Genomic DNA, 17960 nt, shown 5'->3' with positions numbered 1-17960 from the left:
CCCTTATAACTTCTTTATTTTTGACTTGCAAATTTCGGGATTGGACTTTCAAATTCTTGCTAATATGCATTATGCAAAATAATGGCACTTTGAAAAACATGTTTTGAAAAAGTGTAAGGGCCAACTTCACAGACATATATTATTATCTAATTTTCTGAGACTATAAAAACATCCATTATTATGTGCTGATAGTCCTGATCCCTTTTAAATACAAAACTGAGGCATTCTAAACAATTTATCGTGGAATTTCGAATATTACTTTGAAGTTTGATAATGATTCATTTAATTATATTATACAATTGATCCAATGATGCTACCCTAATTATATTTTATTCAGTGGTATTTTTCACGAATGATGTATATTGCGACCAAGTTATGATTTCTAATGTTTTATAATAATATTTTAATACTACTACAGTGATACTAAATTCATAATATAGTTTTACTATGTTATTATGTTAGCATATTTTTTGGGATTTAAAATCAATTCTATTATGATTGTTGATATGAATTATAATATCATTAACTTCTTTTGTATTTAACGACCGTAATATGTAAATAGTATAAGTACCTATATTGTATAAACTACCTAAAGTAAGATTTTCAGCCCCAATAACTATACTATCTTCTAATCATATTCTTCTGAAATAAAAATTTAAAATATAATTGTTCAATTGATTTTTGAATACCATAGTCAACTAAAATCTCTACAATCAGTAAATATAATGTGTTGAATATTACCTACATAAAAAACGTGAAAGTTTTGCAATGTTAAAGTTTTTTTCGGATGCCTCACGTACTTGCCATCTTATTTGGTAGCGTATCGGTAAATATTTAACCGCTCTACAGGTAAACAATAATGATTGTGGTACATTATATACTAATATACTATGATACACATACATTTATGTTATGTAAATAGTCATATGTCTTGTTTTATCTCAACAAGGAGTTTAGATTAAAAACTACTGATTTTTGTGTCTGATTAAATCGTCTTCTGTGTTCTGTTATCATATCGTTCTGATCATTTGTAATTGGCCATGTAATTATTACTGGACAAAAGAATATTAGTTCAGGTGCTTGAAACTCCAAGGCAGCTAAAAGTTATTTGTATCCTTAGTTTTTTCCTAGAGTTTTTACATACATTGGGAACCACTCTACATATTTTTTTTTGTTTTTAATAAAACAAATTTACTTTCACTGAACGTAAGAAAGAAAAAATTCCCAAACAGAAATTTGTTCTCGTGGGAATATTTTTGTCATCTTTGAGAAAAAATAAATTAGAAAAATTCCATTACGGGTTTTTTTTTTTAAAGTTATAAAATACCTGCAATACATATCTAAAAATGTGTAGAATAGGTATTTAAATCACTATTTTTTTTTTAAGAATTACCCGTTATAATAAATTTGCTTTGAAATTTATGTTGATAATTATTTTTGCCGGAGAAAAATATAGTATAGTAAACTGATTAAGTTCCATTAGAATATTAACTTAAAACATTATTATTATTATTATTATTATTATAAACACATTTCTTTTTTATATACCTAAAAAGTTGAAAAATATAATTTAAAATGATTTATTCAAATGTCTGTACTATTAACCATTACACTATTTAATTTACCCGAGTTTCTATTCAGTTTTATCTAAAGCAAGTAGGTACTAAAATATTACTTTCTATTTTACAGATTATTCATATTTTCGAACCAAACTTTTTATTTTGCAATTTCACTTAGTTACTGCATAGTTATAGTTGTCACCGATTTTGATAATAATTTTTTATTCCACAACACAAATTGTACAAGAGAGCATCTGACTATAAGTTTGTCATGAAATAAAAATATGATAAAAAAAAAGTCATATTTTAATGTTAAATAAATGGTTTATTTCAGCCATTTTTATAAATATATCTAAAAATTAAACATGGAGTATTGGAGTCGGTTACGTCCTTGAACGGTCTTGAACACTTAAAAATTTCAAAAGAACTACAAATTCTAATGGCATCGAAAAATACAAGATGGGCTTGCAGAGCTTAGGTAATAAAGAGAGTAATGGGTACAACAGTTAAACACCGAAGTGAATAATAGTACTATGTTCATAAGAGTAATAGGTATTTTATATTAATTTTGAAAACACTCAGGTACCCAATTCAGGAAAATTGGTTTGGAAAAAAAACCGTATAGTTCGCTATGCTGTATAACTTGGCTTGTGCCAAGTGCACCTCGTCGGCTCGTCATTGAGTGGATCACTGCATACAATAGTGTAATAGATATTGTGTATTAACTTTTAATAAACAAAACGATTTTGAGCGTAACTTCCATATACATAATAATATACACGAGGATCAAACGTAGAAATAATTTATGTGATTAAGCATGTAAAAAGCTCAAAATAATAATTATAAAATGTTATTACCATAAATATTGTATTAAATCACTTATTTATTTTGGCGTACACTTCAAAATGTTAAAATCATTGAATTTCAGAATTATAAAGGAAAAAAAAATAAAATTCGAATTGGAAAAATCGTGTTTTCGACGTTTTCCTGTCATTCTATGATAATATTTCCTTACATATTTATCAGACATTTAATATATTGAAAATTGTATATATTTTTACCGGTAAATAATTTTATTTACCTCTACCCTCCACCCAAGAAGAAAGTGAGTAGGTAACCGTGGATTTCAAACCGTTTTAACGACATCAATATAAACGTACTAATTATAAAATCACTAGTTTTTATCGTTCCTCCCAGAATCGAAATGTATGACATACCGTTTATACTTATATTAATAAAGATCTGATTGTGTGTGAATATTTCAACGACCAAGAACTCAGTAAACCATTTACACTTAAACACAGTTATCAAAATGTATAAATTATTAACGTGAACAAAATCTGAGTTAAGAAAATGTATCATATTTAAATATTAAATTTATTACTGGAATATATAACCAACTTTTAAATAACTTTAAGTGATATACAGATGTTACGTATTAATCATGTCTACATTTTTCGTAATTTGTAATTATTGATCTATTATATTTTATATTGTAACTTTTTAACATGTAATGGATTTTTGAAGCTACGATAAAAAGGATAAAAGATGTAGGTATTCATATAACTTTTTTAAAATTCAAACTAAAAATGTTACTTTAAACTATAATAAAAAACAAAATGTAAATGATTAAAATCCAGATAAAGTGTTACTATTAATATCGGGTTTGCTACTTCACTGGGCTATTTATTGTAATTGTATAGCTATAAGTAGTAAAAGTAGTAAAATGGTAGGAATACCATTATAACAAAATGACGTATATGAATATGATCACTGCAATACCACACACGAAGAAATCATTATCATACAGTGGTAAATGTTGCATTTTGAAAAAAAAAATACTAACAGCAATAATTCAACGTTTACGACGCCGTGACGATTAGTAGCCTAATAAAAATTTAAACATTTTAAACTTTAAGATACTTGTGGGTTTCATTTATTATACACGGAAAAAATAAATTCTACAGACTTTTATAAACGTGGTGGTAGACTATAGGTACTTATTTCGCTTATAAAATATAAATTGGTAATCCCTGTAACATCCTAGAACAACGACGAAGCGCTTTCCAAACGTTTGGTATTGATTTATTATTATAATTTATATTTACATTACCCGTATTGTGTCTTCTTCAAAAATGCAACACGCCCGGCAAGTTCTTTTACCCGGTCTTGTTCCAACCCACAACTTTTTATCATTGAGATGCCATAAACTGTCAAAGTTTCCAACCACTTCAGTAAAGTTTCGTCACTGTAACAAATAAAAATAAAAATTGCATTACCTACGGATCAACACAGGCAATAATATATAGTTTGAAGGAGAGAACATATATTTGTTCACCGATACTGTAGTTGTGAGTAAGTAAATGATGTATATACCTGTACAAAATATATACTCTTACGAGGATTATATTGTATGCATTAAAAAAACGGAAAATATGATTTTGTCTCCTCAAAGGCGAACGACTTTGATAATTTTTGTATCAAATTTTAGTAATTTTCCAACTATTTGAATTTTTAAATACATTAATTCAGAGAGTAACTAAAAAAAATTTACTTAAATAATTTACAAGAATGTTGAATTGACTTAAGCAAATATTATAGTAAATAGTTTGCATATTTTCTGGTGCTTTATTTTTTACATACTATACGGTACTTATTATTATTATAATTTTTTAAAATTTTTTTTTTTTGAGGCTCATACTTTCATTACTTCATTAGGTATAAAATATTTATTTGATTTGGATTTTTTGATGGCGTCTCACTCCATAAGATATGTAGAAATTAACAACGATTAAAGTATTTATTTGATTAAACTTTATTATGCCACAAACTAGTATACATTAATTCGGTAGTTTGTAACAGCTTTTATTTGGCAACGTTGCATGCAAATAAAAATATTAAATAATAGGGTATGCTTTAAAAAAGTATCACTGATAAAGATCCCGCTCAATTGCATGAGAGCCATTTCTATGCACATTTTAATTTAGGTATTGGGTCAACTGGAAACAGGCCAGTCGAGACCTTAGCTGAAGATCCAGTTATCGATTATTTCACAATATTTTATTTTTTATTTGTATTAAGCACAACATAAAGAGAAATGTATTTTCAATTTACAGTGTTGGGTTTAGTATGTTTGATCACGTCTGGCCCGCTGTTGCATTTTTTTACACTTCTTCCATCCAGTGCGCGTAGCCAACGCAAGCATGCTTGAGGGGAATAACTAAAGGTTGCTCTGAAAAGGGAAATTTTGATGTTTCAATAAGTGTCGGGTGTGGGCTTCTGGTAATACATTGACGAATTTTCATTGGCTCTGAATTCGTTATCTATCTCTTGTTACTTTGTTGATTTTGGTCGTGCTCTCTTTGGAGATCGGTTTCGGTTTATTCATCTGGCGGCTGGTCCGGTATGTTATTTTAGTCATCAATTCTTTCCGACTTGTTTAAGGTTTGTTTCATTTAACATTTTTTTGGGTGGGGTCTCTTCTGTTTCAATTTGCTTTAATTACTTCTTCTTGAATATTATATTTAGTTTAAGAGCGTATTTAAATTTTTTTTACTGAAAGTAACTTTGGAAGTATTGTCAGGTATTTTCCAGTCCTCAAGCATAGTCCGATGAGATCGATTTTCTGTTGTAGTTATTTGATCAATTTCTTGTTAGTTAGTTTAAATTAAGTTAAATTTAATGCAAATAAATAAATGTTGGTTATTTTTAGTTATTGTTTATTATATTACATATATTCGTGTGCGAGTAATAATGAACTATTTTCTTAAAGTAATTTTAAAATTTTAATAATAATAATAAATTCTATATATAACCATTTATAAGAGCATTAACCTCTATTTTTCTCTTTTAATTAAAAATTACAACTATCATAATTCATAATAGTTTTAATAATACATTAAGGAAACACAAAAGTTTTTCATGATAGATAAAAAAACAACCACAGTATAAAAGCTACATGTTTTATAGCGAAACTGTATATTATTTCATTATCAAACTAAAGAAAATGAACTTAATTTAAATTTATTAAATGGAGATTGTTTTTTAATTAATTAAATACATTATTGTCAAAAATGAAAAATTTAAGTAATTTATAAAAATAATAAATATTTATATGGACAATATTCTATAAATATTATTACTCATATTGAAAGCATAAGTAATATTTTTGAACAACCAAGTTGATGTAGGTTATCATGTTGTTTTTGCTTATGATCTTAATGAGGTATACTGTATCATACAACCATCTACAACTCATTTATATACTGAGTATTTAATAATGAGTAACCAAGTAATCAATTCCTACAAAAATAATTGAATATTCATAAATTATATTATATAGTTTCTAATTTCACCTACAGGGGCTCAACATTGAGTTCAAACTGATTACAACGGCACAACGTTACTGGATATGCATTGAGGCGGTCTAGACCATATTCCTACAGTAAATTATGATAATTCCAATACCTAACAAACATCCAGTCAATAACTACTCTAATCAAGGTTTACCTGAAACTTTTGAAAATGGGAAATAAGAAATAAACCTAATCACTTAAACTTAGTCCTTCAAATTAGTAACACCTCTTAAAAACCAGTTTAGACAAAAGAACTATCCAAACCTCCAGATACGACGACAGAGATTTGTACAACTGTTGAATGTTGATAGACAATAATAAAGAAGCCAAACTTCTCAAAGAAATATATATATATATATATTTATCGCTGACTTCGAGACCGATGAAGTAGCTGCTGACATAATTACTCTAAGAGGTAATGAATGTTATACATTGAATGTGTGCTCAGTTTCAAAAATTTATATAACTGTTTTCAAACTTTCAGTGCTCATAAGAAACATTAGATTTAAAGATTTTTTAAGATGATAGTAATTAACATTTATTACCATTTGCCAATCAATAGTTGGAATACATATTGTTTCAATGTAAGTATGAATTTCAAGTACTTGGTCTACCAAAAAAATTATTATGCTTTCATTCTATAATCTAAAACTTTATCTATGCCAAAATATTAAAACTTAACGTTATCTTTATGTATGTTATGTTATGAATACAGTTTTTTTTTATATTTGTAGGTAATTTTTTATTTTAGTCATGGAATCAGGAATATCGATAAAACCTTAAAATTTATATTTTTAGTATATATATTTTGTGAATATATATTAGAGATACATTTTTATTTTTTGTAATAAATAAAATAAAATACTATTTAATTGGCGACACACTTTACAGTTTACAATAATATCTATACTACAATATCATAATATAACTAGCTGATACCCGTGAACCGGGCGGTCTAACTTTATACGGCGAATCTAGATAGTTTCGATATCGCGCCCAGAAACTAGTTCGTGCAACCGTGTCTTCAGTTCCGAGTTTCGATTTTTGGTCCTTCGTGCTGTCCACTTCAACTGATTTCAAATATGTTTTCAAATCGGTGTATGGTCATTGGATGTGATACTACGCACGACTATAAAAGTATTCTTAGACATCGCTTCCCGAAAAATAAGGAAACTAGTGAAATATGGTTTGCAAGAACTGGAAACAATAATCTATTGAACAAAACTCTTCAACAAATTTTTTAATCTTATGTTATGTGTGATAAACATTTTGATGAGTTATAAGAGCCCTAGTTTTAAACTGTTATTTGTTAACTTAAAGAATTTTAAACTATATGCTATTAATATGTAAGCAGAACGCCTCTGGATAGATTTAGTATATAATTAATATGATATTATTTATTTATGTTTTATAGAAATAATCTTTATTGATTCTTCACATCAAACAATTTCTTAAAACATTGTTTTAAAATATTTTTGTTGTTATTTTAAAATCTTTTCGTTTATGTTCAAGTGGTCTCATTTATATTTATCATACTGAATTCAAATAGCAGAGCTTGTGTTATTGGTTGAGTCATCAAAAAAATTAAAAAGCTCACAAGAAGTTGTAACTGTTGCATGAAAACTATAACATCTGACCAATTATTAAAAGAACATATAATGATAGAAACTCGTCAATATGGCAACTGCAACTTGAGTTATCCAAATTATGTGGCAATGGATATTTTTAATTTTTTCATAGAAATGTTTAATCTCAATTTTGATAAATTTGTATACAAGTGTAACTCTAAGGCGTCTTATACCTATTTAGTTTCATATTTAAAACCATCTAATTATTTTATTTGTCCAGAACATGATTTATTTAATATATTTTTGAAGACTGCTACTAATCTTCTAATTTATTCTTATATAACTCATATAAATAGAATACTGACTAAAGGTGAAATATATGAAATATCTGATCAGATAAAAATAATGCTATGGTATACCACGATAAATATGAAAAAAAGAAAAATGTATTATTGAGACAAAATGTGATTTATGTATAGTTAATTTTGTAAATAATATTTTTTATTATTGTGAAAAAACATAATTTTTCATTATATTTTTTAATATTGTGAAAAAACATCATTTTTTTATATGTTATTTGAAATATTTAAATAAATATAATTTTACCCTAAAAAGATTTTTTTTTTAATAGAAAAACTTGAAAAAGGTGAATGGTTAATAAAAAATAATATAAAATAAAACACATTTATATCGATTTCTTTCTTCTATCGTTAGTTAAGGTTTTAGTTGGTAAAACCACGTGGAGATTTTACTGTAATGGTCATATCAAAACGTACTACAGGAGTCGCCTTTCTAATCTCTTTTCTATGCCCCTGAACTTTGTTGATCGTTAAAAATACCAACTCAATATGATTCAAAATTGTTGTTTAATTCATCGTTTAATACCTGGTGTAGCTAGTGATGTTCAAAATTTAATAAACATAAACACAATATTAAATATATTAAGTAGTATAAAATAAATTATGATCACATATTTTGATATTTAAACCATGGGTATACTACTAGTACTACTGAGCATTACTAATCGGTACGGCAGACGACTTATATACCGGACGATTCAACATAATCAAAACAGTCTTCAATAATCCTTCAATCAGTTCAAACCTACACACACCGAACTACAGAAGGAATCAAGACACATCAAGAGTTCATCAGCGCAGCGTTCCAGCCTACACCGCGGACGAAGTCATCGATACAGCGGCGAAGACACTCATTACACGAGGCGGCAACCGACGAGCACAACATTCCTGCCCATCACCACGGATGAAACCATCGATGCAGCGGTGAAGACACTCGTTGTATGAGGCGGTAATCGACGATCACGACATCTTAACCTTATGCCATGGACGAGGCCATTAGCGTAGCGACGAAAACACTCGTTATACGAAGCAGCAACCGACAAGCACAACGTGTGTGTTCTTAATTACACCACGGACGAAACCATCGAGGCATCGACGCAGTGGCGAGAACAGTCGATATACAAGGCAGTCTCTGGGTTGACGAACTACTAGCGTTGTTACTACGCTTACGGTCGGTATACCATCGCTACCAATAAGAAACGATTCTTTTCAGAACCACCAATCTGATAACCCACCCTCGGTGTGCCTGCTCAGGTATCACTGTGAGATAGTATCAAATCAAACACGACTTATAAGAGACCGTGGGAGAGTGATTCTAACTCATCCCCTTTCTTATTATATAATTGTTAATAGTAGTAAATTGTAAGTCCCAGTATTTGTACATTCAATCGCGCCTCTGCAGGCCCGATATCGCCCGTCGCGGACTGCTACTTTAAGCCAACCGGAACCAACTTCCCTCACATTTATTATTGTATATAATCCATATCGCATAATAAACAAACAAAATGTACACAAAACAACTGTGCGTATAATTATTCAAGATCGCGGAACGTCGAGAATCGACGGACCGTATCAATGCATTACTCGTTTGGGCATTCTTCCGTCGTCCATTTTTTGTACATAACATAATCATCTTATTCTTCCCGCCTTAATAAATCTCATAATATTTTATTTTTCTAAGATACTATGTTCCATTTCGTTGTTATTTCTTATCATCCAACTCCTTTCTTCAAACACATCACCATATGTTTTGCTTACCAGTTTTCAATAAAAAATTTTAATTTGTTGCTATCTGAATTTGATAATTTCCAAGTTTCGACTCCGTAACACAATACCAGCCTTATTTAAGTATATATAGCTTATATATACTTATATATAGCTTATATAGCTTCATCTCGTAATTTTTGATAACAGCTTTGATCTAAAGAGTGAGGTATTGGCAAAGTATGGGCAATGGCCATAATCATTCTGTTTATTTCCTCGGACATGTTTATTATTACTATTATTGTCTTGTTCTCTTTGCAAAATTCTTGATATCCACACTAATATAGAACCGACGGGAAATTAATTGAAAATCGATGGAAAGAAAAATTGTGGGTATTTAAGTTTTTTTTAAAAATTAAATACAATTTAAAATATACTTTTTTTAAATTTCATAGAAAGTAGATACCCAACTTATTAATTATTTAAATCCAGAAGTAAATGTATTTATTTAATTTGTAGTACTTAAGACTTTAAGAGGATGTTAGCGCACCATTTGTTTTGTCTCTGACTTACGTGCAACAACAAATGTTGCTTAGCAGAACAAACTTAGTATTAATTTTAATACGAGAGTGAATTCACCTATTATCAAACATTAAACTAAGAATCTTACCTGTGTCTCTATGTTGGCTTTTTTACAATACCTGATTTTTTATACAATCCATATGCATTTTTAAACTGTAATAATTTACATGCTCATAACTAGGGCTCGGATTTAAATGCCCTTTCAAAAAATGCATTTATGACCTAAAAACTCTAAAAAATGTCCTAAAAATATCAAAAAATTACGTTTCAAAAAATGCATTATTTATTAACCGCACACCACCGATAAAATATTATCGCTCGATAAGAAAATAATCTGATAAAAGTTTAGTTGTGTGCAATTATATCGGCTAATTGGATGGTGTGACATAAAGGTTGTAAAAACCGGAAAACCTGATTTTAAATTAGTTAAAATAGTTCAAAATGAAAATAATTTTTATTACGTAGTACTACTATGTAGTACTTATATTTCAATGAGGTCAATTTTTTTAGTCATAATACGACAAATAGGTCAAAAATGTACTAAAAAATTTAAAAATGCATTAAAACCGTAAAAAAATGCCCCAAAAAATTATTGTGGTTAGATTTCGAAGTACTTGAAACATATTTGTAGCTTGGAAAGCATCGCGTAAGATATCCCAAAAAAAAGACGCAAATGCATTGAAATCCGAGCCCTACAGTAGGGCCCCTACTCATAACTAACATACGAGTAGATATTAAAATATCATAATATAGCCGAAACAGATATTGTTTTTAACTTAAAGTTAAATAGTAGGTAAATTTTATCCTTTTTTAAAAGTAATAACACTGGATTAGTTTTACTAAACTAAATTTGGTATATTGCTTGTGAGTCAAAGAGAGAAAACAAATACTTAGTATATAAACATCCTCTTAGGCATTTTATTAAATCTTAATCATAGTATTAATACTGATTGTTAAGAAATATAATTATTATTATTTAAATTATAAGCAATGTAGTATATAGTATATAGTAGGTACTATATACAATATCGTTATGATTTTTGTGTTTTCATCATGAAATGAACTGTTGAAAGCTGTTAAAAGCTGGTTTTTGTTATGTAAATTTAGACCATCAAGCGAAAGAGAAGAAACAAACTTCATTCAGAAGTCCAATTTTAGTTTTAATAAAATGACACTATGCATAAGTGCATAAGATAAACAATTTCATTTATTCTCACATATATATCAATATGTTACATGTCAATTATTTATGAAAATAATTGTAGATATAATATTATCTATATTTAATGACTCATGTTTTAAATTTCGTTATTTCTTATGATAAGTAAAAATATTTTCAAGGATTACAGAAAATAATGTTAACCACTGTGAAATGGCTAATGGTACTGAAAGTAGGGATCCGATTACAAAGACTCAAAATATGTAAATACCTACCCAAAAATGTTCAATGGGGGGGGGGGGGGTTGGATGTTATAAATAATAATACATTTTACAATTACTTTTTGCCATGATCACTAATAATTAATAAAAAGTATTAAGAGGACGCTATACAACCGCATGTGTTGTTCCCGTCTTATAAGTGCGTAACATGCAAATTTAGCTCTATTAGCTTAATATTTTGAGTGTATTGACGTCTTACAAAAGTTGAAGATAACATTATTATTAGGGTTCGGGACTTCTTGCACTTAAAATTATCGAAATATGCAGTAAAAATCGTCAAAATATGCTTTAAAATATGCAGCTAATTTTTTAATTTGTTTTTAAAAACGCATCAAGTATAGGTATTATTATTTATTAATTACTATTATAAAAATCTAAAAATTAGGTAGGTACTTAATGGGCAGTAAAAATAATTTTTACGTGGGCTACTCAGCTGTATCGTCTTCATGTTCATGTCATCAGAAATAATTTAAGCCTGATGGTATGATCAACGAACGAACACGTAGGTACTGCTTTTCATTTCATCGTACAATTCATACCCGGCTAATAACTGATTACATACTTGGAAGAGTTTAAAATGTTTAAATTTATATTTGTTTTGTGATAAATCTATAGGAGCATAGGATTCATTAGGTTTTACCACAACTTTATAATGATTGTCGATATTGTCGATAAAAAGGTTGATTATTAAGCGATAAAGAGACTATCATCGTAAACAGACGTACGTGTTAGAAATTATAGATTATGACCAGCCAATTATAATTTTTTCCAAACAATTTTACGTTTATAAAAATATAAAAATGTGAGATATGCCCAAATATACCAACAATTTCTCAAATATGCGCTATATGATGAAATATGCTAATTCAAACTTAGTATTTAATTTCGTCATTTCATAAAATACATTTATAATTCACTTAGAATAGACTACGACCAGTACCAAAAAACATGCAAATGCAAGAAGTCCTGAACCCTAATTATTATACAGGTTATCACAGAGGCTTTTTATTATTTTTTAATTTTAAAGCGAGTTGCAATGCTTTTTAGATATACAAACAATTTACAATTTTAAAACATTGATAATTCGCTTTAAGATTAAAATATAATAAAAACTAACCTAGGCTATACCTAAACTAACCTAACCTGTGCAAGATAACCTAAATAACAATCTTGCCTTAATTTTTACAGTAGGTAACTAACGGAGATAAGCGGGATTTGCTTAGCGAAAAATTTGTTATGCGAAGTACGAGTACTTGTACGACGGAGACAACACATGTGTGTGGCGTCCTCTTATGTAACGATTCTGAAACAGTGGCGTACTCAGAATTTTCTAATGGGGGGGGGGGGGGAGTAACCATATTTTATATAAATAATTATCATATATATATATATATATAATGTATATAAAATTGTACTCTTTTTAAATTTAAAGACATACACAATAAAATTTTTGAAAAATGTAAATTTTATGGTCTAAAAACACTAACCTATTAATTTATAACTTAATATTGATTTGTCTCGATGATTTTGATAATTCATCCAAGGCCGGCCCAAGGTATTTTGACGCCCCGGTCAATTTTTTGAAAGGCACCCTTAATTAAATGCTCCATAATACTTTTTATACGTACCTACATATTTTGTTTAAAATTCTTATATTTATGAATAGGTAAAGGAAGGCAAAACTTATTTGGATACAATTTATAGACGTATCGGCTGTAATACATAATTTTTTGGTTTTCCTGAGATAATGATTATATTATATCATTGTATATTATTATTTAATTATTTGTAATATAATGATAAAAACTGGGAAGTGGAGTAAAATCTATAAAAAAAAATATATAACAGAATATTCCGTCATAGATAGTTTAGCCATTTAGCTATATTATTGTCAATTTGAATAAATATTACGCTAAAATTTATAAAATATTCGTATATTAAAAGCACCCCTAAAAAAATAGCGCCCCTGGCAACCACCCGGTTCGCCCGTAACTTGGGCCGGCACTGAATTCATCTACTACTGCACCCTTGTGAACTTGACAGCGCAACATTAGCAGACATACATCTAATCAATCCAACAAATTTGTTGGTCGATTTTTGGAGAGTGTTGGACAACTTTTAAAGTTTGTTGGACATTATTTTCACCGTGAGACCAATTTCCGATTTTGCGCTGCCAAGTTCACGCCAGCTACGCAACTTTTTGTTGGAACGTGTTTTTTGTGCTAAACACGTTCTCCTCGATTTGGTGGACACTGTTGGACAATTTTTGAAATTTGTTGGACATTATCACATCTGTGCTTATGCTTATGGTTAACTGTTTTTTTTTGGACAGGTTAGTTTAGAACAAATTTTAACAATAAAAATATTATATCATTAACCGATTGACCAAACGAAATATAACATTTTGAGTATACATTTATAAATACCATGTGTAGTAATCTAAACTTGTGACCCCTAGTTAAGGTGATCGCGACCCCATAGCTGAAAAATGCTGCTTTAAATGTTTTGGCCAAAGTGCAATTTTTAAAACATTTACTAAGTTCTTATAAGTGTGTTAAAATAGATATTCGAAGTACCTATTCATTAGGTAAACATACTTTTCAAGGCAATATATACGGAAAAGACTTAGTTGAAATGCATTTAATTTTTTGTAATAAAAAATGAATATAATAGATACTCGTATAACTTTTCAAATAATATATAATATGATGTATATTAATGAAAAATATTTAAACAACTTTTAATATACATTGGTATCTCCATGGGAGTACCTATACTTAATCTTTTTAAATAACATAAGATGTATAATTAACAATTAACGTTCTCCGATTAGCGTCACCCTATTCCTAACTGCGATTAATGACGTTACCAAAATAATAAAACTACCCACACACATAAACATATGCCGATGACAATAATATGCACCGCAAAGGAAATAATAATAAATACATTCTAGAAAACAAGCTTCAAACGAGCTTAGATATCAAAAACGATTGGGGCAAAACTAATGGTTTTAACTTTGCTCCCAGTAAATCAAAATGTATAGTTTTTCAAAGAAAACCAAAAAGGCTCCCAAACCCGAAGTAAAACTTAACAATATAATCATACCCATAGTCAAGAATGTCAAAATTCTTGGAATGACCTTTGATAATAACCTGAACTGGAAAAAACATATTTCCATCCTTAAGACCAATGCTATCAAGACAACTAACATCATTAAAATATATTAGCAAACAACAAATGGGGGCACAAAAAAAAATATTTCTTAACGTATATAAAGCACTCATTAGATCTAAAGTAGATTACGGTTCCATCATATACGGAAGTGCCAAAAGTTCTATGTTGGCCAAACTCGAAACAATCCAAAACACAAACCTACGACTAATACCAGGTGCATTTAAAGTAGGCGATCAACAGTCTGCTATGCATTTTAGGGGAGTCATCACTAAAAAAGAGACGGAAATTACTTGAACTTCAATACGCTATTAAAATCGCCTCTTTTCCGGACCACCCAACCTATAAAACTATATTTAAAAAAAACAAATAAAGCTGCGTATAACTTACCCATAAACACAAGCAAACCAATTGGCATAAGAATAGAACCTTTCTTTAACACGTTCAACATTAATCCTAAACACATTATAAAAACTGTCTCTCCTATCAAACAACCTTGAAGACCAAATAAGTTTGAAATAGATTTTAACTTTGCTGAAAATAATAATAATAATACAGACCTCTGGATATTTAGGAACCTTTTGCAGGTTTAGCAATCAGGAAAGCTATTCAACTAATAAATGAGATGCCAAACCACTCGTTCAATATTCTCACAGATTCTCTGAGTACATCGACAAGTATTCAACATACAAAAAAAAAAATAATGAAATCATCAATGACATTACAAACCTTATCAATACTACTCATAAACATATAACATTAACATGGATACCCAGCCACATTGGAATTGAGGGGAACGAAAGAGCAGACGCAGCAGTAAGACAAGCAACGGGATCATCGAAACTATTCAATTGTTTTCCAAAGATGACCTCAAAAGAGAGGCCAAAAATACCATAACTAACCAATGGCGCAAGGAATGGAACCTACTGAGAGACAATAAATTAAGTGAGATAAAACCTACCACGGACAGATGGACAAACCCAATCACCTTAAACTGAGAACAGGACGTAATATTAACACGTCTTAGAATAGGACACGCTTGGCATATACATAGACACATCATGGATAATAGCGAGGCTGAACCATGCACCACTTGTGGACTGGAAGTCTCAATCAAACACCTACTGTTAGAATGCCGCCAATTCAACGAAGAAAGAGCCAAACACAACATCCCAAACAGTCTTTCCGAATGCCTCAACAACGAGCCACTAAATATCCACACCACACTACAATTTGTCAAAAACACTAATTTATACAAAACAATCTAACCATTATACACCACGTAGCACTAAATTTCTACTGTAATTATCTATGTTTTTCTTTTTTTTTCTAATTTTTTTTTCATTTATAATCAATCTATCTTTCTTGTACTGTAATATTCTCTTCACTTTAACTTTTTCACCCACCTTGTATGTGTATAAAAAAAAAACACTGTATTCACTATAGTACCACCTAGCGACCTAGTTAAATTACGTTTATAAAACCACTTTTGTTTCTTTTCTAGGAATGACCTATGTTGTCGAGGCCTTTATTAAAAAAAAAAAAAATAACAATTAATTAAATAAAAGAAAAATATTTAAGTATTTTTTTTAAGTTTAAAATAAATACTCGTATAAAATTGTTTGGTTGCGCTGTCAAGTAGCGCTGGCATCGTAACATTTTGTTGTTAGCAACGTTGAATACGTTGAATTTCTTTTCATAAAATGGAGGATATCACCTATGTTTTGCTTTGGATAAAAATGTACATATTGCGACGATTATAATTATTTGTTCATTTTTCTTTATACATCATTCAAAAACACAAATTTTACGTACAATTACCATCTAAAAACGGAAAACAACTGACAATAACTGACTTCGAGGTCTTATTTATTCGTATTATGAATATTTGTAAATATTACCCGGAAATTACTGTTAGAACCCAATTGATTCCGAGGTTCAATGGGCAATGGTACACTGTACAGTGTTTAAATAATATGAATTTATGATAATTGTAAGATTAGAATGGCAAATGAAAATATATTGATTTCAAAAAAAATTTCCCATTTGTTTTTCCCATTCCGTTCAACTGTTATGTTTATTTTTATTGTACGCGATAAAACTATTATGAAGTTATATCCAATATATTTTATTTTATTTCTATCATCATTAATCATAATAATAATATTACCATTCGTTATTATTGTCACAATCTCACTACTACTTCAACAGTGCAATAACATAGTCTTTTCCGTATATATTGTTTTGAAAAGTATGTTAGTTAATGTATAGGTACCTACTTCGAATATCTATTTTAACTAACTTATAAGAACTTAGTAAATGTTTTAAAAATTACAATTGGACAAAACATTTAGAGCAGCGTTTTTCAACTAGGGGGTCGCGATCACCTTAACTAGGGGTCACAAGTTTAGATTACTACACATAGTATTTATAAATTTATATTCAAAATGGTATATTTCGTTTGATCAATCAGTTAATGATATAATATTTTTATTGTTAAAATTTGTTCTAAACTAACCTGTCCAAAAAAAAACAGTTAACCATAAGCATAAGCACAGATGTGATAATGTCCAACAAATTTCAAAAATTGTCCAACAGTGTCCACCAAATCGAGGAGAACGTGTTTAGCACAAAAAACACGTTCCAACAAAAAGTTGCGCTGCTGGCGGTGAACTTTCTCTTCTTCTTCTTCTTCTTCTGGCATTCCTACTCTCTAAGAGTTTTTGCCGCCATTACTACACTTCGCCACCTATCTCTGTCTTTGGCTGTCTCTCTCCAATCTTCAACTCCAAGTGTTTTTAAATCTTCTTCTATCACGTCAATCCGTCTTTTCCTAGGCCTACCTCTAGGTCTTTTCCCATGTGGTTTCCATTCCAATGCTACTCTGACTACTTCGTTTTCTCTTCTTCTCACTATGTGACCAAACCATTGTATTATTTAGCTCTTAATAAAGCTTGTTACCGGTGCTAGTTCCAACATATCGTACAGCTCTCTGTTGTACCTCCTCCGCCAATTCCCCGTTGTTTCATCGATGACAGGTCCGCATATTTTCCACTATTATACTATGTGCTCAAAAGTCTTCAGGTTTCTCTCTGTTTGTTTGGTCGTTGTCCAAGCTTCGCAACCATACGTGAGAGTGGGTTTTAGAATAGCCACGTACAGTCTTGCTATCGTTTTCCTAGATAGAATTTTGGATGTAAAGAATTTTGTCAGTGCGTA

At 29.5% G+C, this 17960-nt stretch overlaps 1 protein-coding gene across 1 annotated transcript in view; it reads right to left on the bottom strand.

The window, feature by feature from the left end:
* The window catches only part of LOC107170406 (gamma-butyrobetaine dioxygenase-like), a 64669-nt gene that overhangs the window by 28077 nt on the left and 18632 nt on the right, over window positions 1–17960 (bottom strand). The window contains exon 3 of the mRNA XM_089215031.1: window positions 3673–3807. Within this exon, the coding sequence (XP_089071157.1) occupies window positions 3673–3807 (135 nt within the window). The remainder of the gene's footprint in view (window positions 1–3672; window positions 3808–17960) is intronic.

Source organism: Diuraphis noxia, unplaced genomic scaffold, assembly GCF_037042655.1.
Source record: "Diuraphis noxia isolate RWA-SAM2 unplaced genomic scaffold, SU_Dnox_SAM2 contig0001, whole genome shotgun sequence".
NCBI classification, from domain to species: domain Eukaryota; kingdom Metazoa; phylum Arthropoda; class Insecta; order Hemiptera; family Aphididae; genus Diuraphis; species Diuraphis noxia.
This window is presented reverse-complemented; position numbering and strand designations above follow the sequence as displayed.